At 38.2% G+C, this 8553-nt stretch overlaps 1 protein-coding gene across 1 annotated transcript in view; it reads right to left on the reverse strand.

Annotated features, from left to right (window-relative positions):
• The window catches only part of ULK4 (unc-51 like kinase 4), a 601253-nt gene that overhangs the window by 357025 nt on the left and 235675 nt on the right, over positions 1-8553 (reverse strand). The window contains exon 30 of the mRNA XM_023727809.1: positions 2331-2423. Within this exon, the coding sequence (XP_023583577.1) occupies positions 2331-2423 (93 nt within the window). The remainder of the gene's footprint in view (positions 1-2330; positions 2424-8553) is intronic.

The raw sequence follows: 8553 nt of genomic DNA on the forward strand, positions 1-8553 counted from the left end.
TTTGATGTAACCTACTGTAAAATTAAGGAGCGAGAAAAGGGCAGAGCTCAGGGGAGTCAACGCATTCCTTCAGACAGTAAAGTTGCACCACCAAGGCAAAAAATTCACCTCTCTGTTGTAAACTCAATAAACCAGATCCACCAGGACAATGGTACTTATTTAAAAAAAACTCTGTCAAGTACAACGCAGATTTGATCGTGCTCTTGTGGCACAGTGGTTAAAGTGCTTGACTGCTAACCGAAAGGTCAGCGGTTTGAAACCACCAGCAGCTCCACAGGAGAAAAATGCGGCAGTCTATTTCCATAAAGGTTTATAGCCTTGGAAACCGTAGGGCAGTTCCGCTCTGTCCTGTAGGATCACTATGAGTCGAAATTGACTTCACAGCAGTGGGTTTGGTTTGGGTTTTTGTCCAGTATTTGAAGGAGAATGGTAAGATTTTGAGGGCTTCTTTATCCACTAAGAATCCTAAAAATAAGAATACATAAACCATTACATAGATCAATGACCTAAATATAAGAACTAAAACCATAAAACTCTCAGGAAGGAAAAAAAGGGGTAAACCTTAAAAGACCATGTTTTCAACAACAGATTCTCAGATACGACGTCAAAAGCATGAGCAACAACAACAACAAAAAAGATAAATTGGACTTCTTCAAAATAAAAAAATTTGGGCATCAAAGGACTTTATAAAAAAAGTGAAGAGACAGCCTACAGAATGGGAGACAATATTTGAGAATCATGTATCTGGTTAAGATTTAACATCCAGAATACATAAGTAACTCCTACAACTCAACAACAAAAAGACAATCCAATGAAAAAATGGGCAAAGGACTTAAATAGACATTTAACCAAAGAAGAAGCACAAACAGCCAATAAACACATGAAAAGATGCTCAACGTCATTAGTCACTAGGGAAGCGCAAATGAACACCACAGTGAGATACCATTTTTGACCCCCAGTAGGATGGCTATTATCAGAAAAATGGAAAACAACAGGTGTTGGTGAGGATGTTAAGAAATGAGAACCCTCATCCACTGTTGACAGTATTGTAAAATGGTGCTGCACTGTGGACAACAGTTTGGCAGTTCCTCAAAAACATAAACACAGAAATACCATATGTCTCAGCAAATATCCTAGGCATATAACCAGAAATATATTCAAATGACTTGAAAACAGGGACTCAAATGGACTCTTGTACATCAGTGTTCACTGCATTATTCACAATAGCAAACAAGTAGAAAAAACCAAGTGTCCATCAACAGATGAATGCATAAGCATTCATAACGTGGTATACCCATACAATGGAATATTATTCAGCCATAAAGAGAAATGAAGTTCTGATATATTCTGCAACATGGATGAACCTTGAAAACATTATGCTGAGTTGAAATAAATTAATAAGTCAGACCCAAAAGGACATATTGTATGATCCCTCCTACATGAAATATCTGTAATAGGCAAATGCACAGAAACAAAAGTTTACTGATGGCTACCAGGGGTGGTAGGAGGGAAAAAGGAGAAGCTATTCCTTAAGGGGCACTGAGTTTCTGTTAGTGATGAAAACATCTGGAAAAGCATAGTGGTGATGACTGCACATATGGCGAATGTAACTAATGTTACTGAATTGTACACATAACAGAGATCAATATGGCAAATGTTTTGTTACATATCTTTTACCACAAAAATTAAATTATAAAAAAATAAAAAGATCTACTGGCAACTTTGAAGGTGTACTTTCCAACTCCAAAAGTCTTCAGACATCACCTGTACAATTAAAACTAGTTTTCTTGTTTGAAAGCAAGGAGGACCTCCTCCTCTCTCCCTCTTCTGTGGACTTGGGTACTCTCTCAGACAAACTCTTCTTTGCAACACAGAAAGCAGTTACCACTATCCTAGAAACTAGTTCTAAAAATGTTGGCATATTTCTCTAGTTTCTTCAATAAGGTCAAAGCTCTACAGTACTTAGTAATACTTTGTCAACTAAATAAAACGGCAGCAAGTAATAGCCTATAAATTCTATAGAGATTTAAATAAACAACTGTTCAGTATAATATGAAGTACCAACTGACATTTTTTTTTTTAAGTACATATGTTACTATTTCTCTTTAAAGGATTTATCATTTAAAGCATCATGCATTGCACAGTGTTTTGCCAAATTCCAGTAAGGTGCAAAAATGTGAGAACAAGAGTCAAAACAGCATGACAGATGGATATTACAAATTATGAAAAACGAAAATGTGAAAAATTATAATCTTTTCTTTAACAACATCTTCAGACCACATTGATTTTATAGGTGAAAGACAAGACTAGGAAATTTGAAGTTATAATACCTGGTAAAAGTCAGGTTGTGTTCAGTCATAGCAACCAGCAGCTTCAGGGCATAAGCTGGTACTGGGTCAGGCTCTGTGAGGATGTGCTCATACCTGAAATGATAAAGGGAATTAAGGAATACTCACTTAAACCCTCCTCTGAACAGCAGAAACAATACACCCGGAGGTGCAAACATCTGGGGGAAAAAAAAGAAAGGTTCTGAAATGACTTTGTGAGCTATAGGTTACTTAATCTCACGAAGCTTCGAATAGCTTCACTTGCCAAATGATGATGATGGTAATGACCTGCCTCAGAAGTACCGTTGATGGGAGGATTCAATGAGACAATCCATGTTAAACAATTAGTACTGAGCTTGGTACACAGTAAGAGATAGATAAAGGTTATATATTGGTGTCAGGGGTCCCCAAGACCACCCCCATATTCAGAGATTTGCTAGAAGGACTCTCGCCACTCAGCATATTGCTGTATTCATGGCTAAGTTTTATTCCACTAACAATGTAAGCATATACAGCTGGATCATAAGGGGAAAAAAAATACAGAGGAGTCTGGAGGAATCCATGCCCAGTCTGCCCAGTGCTCTCTCCCTCCCAAGAGGAGTTACACAGAGTGCACTCTTCCCCCAGCATTGAAAATGGAGAAACATGTATACAATGCTTCTACCCAGGGAAGCCCATTAGACTCAGTGATCAAGGTTTGCACTGGGGGCTGGTCATGTAGCCAGCCTTCTACCTAATGTACCAAAATTCCAAACTCCCAGAAAGAAAGCAGGGATTCAGCATAAGCCACATTGTTTCCACCAACAGTATAGGCACAGTGAACTAGTCTTATCAGTTAGTTAAGCGCTGACTTAGAACCGTCCAAAAGCCAAGTTCCCACATGCCAGCTGAGAGTCAACTTTGCAGGCAGGCCTTCCTAAGGATAGCAGTCACAGACCTGCTAAGTTACCTCTTTCTCTAAACAGCGCTCTTACTATTAAATACCTTAAAATCTCAAATTAAAATTATTTCCAGAAACCAAAACTCAAAATGTCTTTATCAAATGTTTTCACAACCGGATTCTGACGGCTCTCCCATGCTGAGCAGAGGCTGGTTTATACACTATAACTTACCTATTCAGCTTTAGTTGTCTGGTATATAGCACTGTGTAGATGCTCAACAACAAAAATGTCAAATGCATGAATGAATAAACTAACCAATCAACCAATTTTGCTATTTATCTTAACTTTCTGGAACAGCCAACAACCAAAAAGGAAGCAAATATCTCTAAGAACCTGAAATAGCTGTTTAAAAAGACTTGACATGAAACAGATGCTTTCCATGGAGAGAACAGGATCCCAGGCTCCTACTAAGAGTCTATTTACTCTCATTTTGGAAATCATTAGATAACAAGTTTAATTATGTGGCCTTTATGCCCACAGTCATTAAAAAGGAAGCAAGTAAAGGGAGGAGAGGGACTATTTCAGGAAGGCAACCTGAGAATTACAAGCAGGATTTGAAAGCGTAAAAGAAAAAAAAAGAAGAGGAAGAAAGCAAACCCAAGAACTCCAGGTGGAAAATAGACTGGGGAGCATGTAACACAGAAGAAGAAATCTGTTCATACCTTAATGGGGCCTGAGGGCCTATTACACACCATGTTCCAGATGGGGTTACGGAGTCAAGATAATGTTAAATTATGTATACTGCTCTGCTTAAGGAAACAGGAAGTACTGTAGTTAAGAAAGTTTTCCTATAAAATATATTTAAATTACAGCAACTAAAAGACTTGGCTACACATGACGAAGATAAAAGACAAAATACCATTCATTATAAAATCATAAATAAAATATTAACAAATCAAAGACAGCAGTATATTAAAAAAATGCAGCATATCCAAGCATGATTAATTTTAGGAATGAAGGAATCAATATTAGAAAATCCATTAATAAATTTTATCATATAAATAAATCAAAATCAAGTAAACATCTTTATAGGTAACAAAATTTTAACATCCAATTTCATTTTTTTTAAAAAACCAACTACTCTGTGTACCAGTAAGAATTCTTCTGAAATAGAAAGCTCTTATCATCCTGAGCTGGGGATCCCCAAGACCACCCTCAGGTTCAGTGATTCACTAGAAAGACTCACAGAACTCAGAAAAGCTATTATACTAATGATTAAGGTCTATTCAGTGAAAAGAAACAGATTAAAATTGGCTAAGGCAAAAGGCACATGAGCAGAATCCAAGAGGGACCGGGCATAAGCTTCCAGTTGTCCTCTCCCAGTGGCGCTGCACAGAGAATACTTAATTCTCCCTGCAAAGATGTTTGACAATACGTGTGAAGCACTGCCAACCAGGAAAGCTCACCCAAGCCTTGGGGTCCAGGATTTATATTATGGCTTCGTCACATAGGCAGAGAGCACCCATTTGGCCGACCTTAGTTATTCAGTCTCTAGCCCTTACAGAAGTCAAGCTAATATGGCATGGCCTAGGCCCCTACCATAATTCCCATTGTTAACATAAGCTATCTGGCTAGCCCAAGGCCCCCACCATTAATCATACTGTTAGTATAAACTATCTGGTGTGGTTCAAGGTCCCAGGTATGGGAAGACACTATCAGGCAGGATATTCCAAAGGCTTAGAGGTTATCTCCCAGTAGGCAGCGTAGGGTTTCGATACCCCAAGTCTGCTGAGTTAACCCTTTATAGGGAAACTGAGAGGCACTGCCATTAAGTCAGAGATAAGACAAAAATGCCCTCTTCCACTGCTCAGCAGTATTTGGAAATAGCAGGCCAGGCTTCTAATGAGTCACTCATATTCCCCTGTAACCAGTTCCCTTTGTCCCCACTCACAGACATCAGTGAATCACTAAGGGAAGGGGTTGCAAAAATTTGTTAAAAAGTGACCTTCTTACTCACATGCTTGTGTGGAAAGCCTAAGAGAAAATATGGACAACTACTTAGAAATATAGTAGAAAAAACATTCTCAATAGTACTGAAAAATGTATCTTAAAAGGACAAAGAAAAATATATAGAACTACATTTAAAAAGAAAACACTGAAGAAACATTACTGCATGAAATAAAAATGTCTTGAGGTTGTTTGAGGTTATCTAACCTTGAAACAAGAGGAAAGGATGAAGCTTGAATCAGTCTGTGCATAAGAATTTTCCCAAGGATTATTATGTTTTTCTCCCCTTGGAAAAAGAGGGATAAAATCCATAATGGATATGTTTAGAATAGAGATAGTGAATATATTTTAGTTTAATCAACAATAACTTTGTAACGGTCAGCAAGATCTAGCCAAAAGAAGGTTTTGATTTATTAAGCTTGTCTTTTTAAGAGAGATAAGGCGGTTGAGCTGATAGTAATTGGATCCCACACTCCCTTGAAAGGGACTTGGCAGAAAACAAGCAAATAGTGATAAGCACCAGCTCCTGAAAGAGCCTGCGAGGAGAATGGCCAGTGAGGAACCTACCCACTTCGATGGACAGGAGCTGGAGAAGAACACCCTAGGTGCCCTGAGCCTGGACACACCTTGAGATGGCTGTTGGCAGAACAGCACCCTGTCCAGATAGTGTCCATAGACCCCACCTTTCTACCTCTAGGACCCCCTCCGAGCAAGGGGCCTTTGCAGCTGGAACGTAGGCAAGAAAAGTCATTCATACTAAATTCACACCCATCCAAAAGGAAAGAAAACTCCTAAAAATAACATATTCAGGGACCCACGGCCAGAATTAGGGACTCCTTGCCACTATGAGGCAAGACACTATTAGGCAAGATATATTACTCTTCATTCCCAACCCTGAAATAAAATGGACTTTTTTCTATTTCATCAAACAAACAACAGCACCAAAAAAAAAAAAAAAAACCAGTGCCGTCAAGTCAGTTCCGAATCATAGCAACCCCATAGGGCAGAACAGAACTGCCAACCTTCTGATTAGCAGCCAAGCTTTTAACCACTGCGCCAAGTGCCTGGTATAAACACTGCTCAATTAGGTAGACTGAAGAAAATTGAAACGGCCTATCTTCACAACACTGGATTACTGTGAGAAGCTATCCTGAGGGATGTATGTGTAGGGGGAGGGTACTGTATCATAAAGAGGTCCACTCCGTCGGGATTAAGCCACAAATTCACATTTCACATCTCGATGGGGTGTAAATTCCAGAATATCCAAGGGATTTTAGAGGCAAATACAATGAGAAAGATTCTGCTATGTTAAAAATTAAAGTACATTACAAAAGCACATTAATTTAGTAAGTGTAGGGTTAGCTCAAGAATAAATCAAAAGTAAAGAAAGATGGCATTTAACATTAGAAGAGAGTTCTTGTAAAGAGGCTGAGGAATCAAGCCTTACCTTATGAAAATACATTCTCAACAAATTGAAAATTTTTACTTCATTAGAATACTAAACTGAGTAAATGTTTCCATAATCTTAGGTGATAAGGCAGATTGAGCATGACACCAAATGAGAACTGAGAAAAATATTTATAGCTTCAAAGTTATGAAAAATCAAATATTTCTCAATGGCAAAACCATGGTAAACAAGCCAAATGGGGGAAAAATTACTTGCACAATGTTGGTAAAAAACAAAGAGTAATATTCTTAATGTATAAAGAGCTGTTGGAAGCCACTCTACATTGTACCTGAAAAAATGGGCAAAATCCACCTAAGAAGAACATAAATGGCCAAGAACACAGGTGGAAATGGTCAACTCCATTAAGTGCTGAAGGAATACAAGTTAAGAAGGGTACATAAAATGCTAAAAACTGTAAGTTAACTACCCCTTCCTTATAAATCAAAAAAACCAAACCCGTTGCTGTCGGGTTGATTCCAACTCATAGTGACCCTATATGACAGAACAGAACTGCTCCATAGGGTTTCCAATAAGCAGCTGGTGGATTTCAACTGCTGATCTTGGGGTTAGCAGCTGAGTTCTTAACCACTGCATCACCAGGGCTCTCCCCCTTTCTTACAGAAGTCGATTAATTCATTTTTCATAAAAGGAAACTGGCAGTATAAACTATGGTCTTTAAAAACAACTGGCAAAACATATCAAATGCCTTTCAACTGTACATAATTTTTGACACAGTGATTCCACCCCTAGAGTCAACAAAACAAAGTTGTCCAAAGATACAGCTATAAAAATAGTGTTTGCAGCATTACATATAATAGTGAAACACTGCAAAAACCCCAGACGTCCCGTAATAAGTGGAGATCGTTCAAATAATTTATAGTAGATCTATGAAGTGGATGCAGATAACAAGACAGTCAATACAACAGTACAATATAAACGTAGATATACAAATATAGATATTCACAGTATGATGTCTGAGAGTAAGAGGAAGAGACAGGTTCCAAGCAGGAAATTTCAGAAAGTACTAAGTAAATCTCTCCAGGAACGGAGAAACAATACAAAGGAGCAAGAAGATATTAACATAAAATAGTAGGCAAGAGGCAAAACACCAAGAATCTTGAATGGCTAGATAAGTACTGTTAATGTTATTTTCTACAACCTATAAGTCTAAAGGTTTCAAAGCAAGGGAATGATATAAGGAAGCCAGCGTGCTAAAATGCAAATCTAAGAGAATTTAAGATGGAGCCAGAGCTTTAAGAACTTCAAGGAAGACGTGTTAGGCTTTGTTACAGACTGAATTATGTTCCTCTAAAATATGTATTGTAATTCCTAACCTCTATTCCTATCCTCACAACTGGACCAATGAGCAACATCATGATAAACAGAGAAAAGACTAAAGTTGTCAAGGATTTCATTTTACTTGGATCCACAATCAACACCCATGGAAGCAGCAGTCAGGAAATCAAAAGACCATTGCATTGGGCAAATCTGCTGCAAAAGATCTCTTTAAAGTGTTGAAAAGCAAACATGTCACCTTGAAGGCGAAGGTGCACCTGGCCCAAGCCATGGTATTTTCAATTGTGTCATATGCTTGCAAAAGCTGGACAATAAATAAGGAAGACTGAAGAATTGACGCCTTTGAATTGTGGAGTTGGAGAAGAATACTAAATATACCATGGACTGTCAAAAGAATGAACAAATATGTCTTGGAAGAAGTACAACCAGAATGCTCCTTAGAAGGAAGAACGGTGAGACTACGTCTTACATACTTTGGACATGTTGTTAGGAGGAATCAGTCCCTGGAAAAGGACATCATGCTTGGTAAAGTAGAGGGTCATCGAAAAAGAGGAAGACCCTCAACAAGACAGATTGACACAGTGGCTGCAACAAT

The sequence above is a fragment of the Trichechus manatus genome, unplaced genomic scaffold, assembly GCF_000243295.1.
Source record: "Trichechus manatus latirostris isolate Lorelei unplaced genomic scaffold, TriManLat1.0 scaffold00001, whole genome shotgun sequence".
NCBI classification, from domain to species: domain Eukaryota; kingdom Metazoa; phylum Chordata; class Mammalia; order Sirenia; family Trichechidae; genus Trichechus; species Trichechus manatus.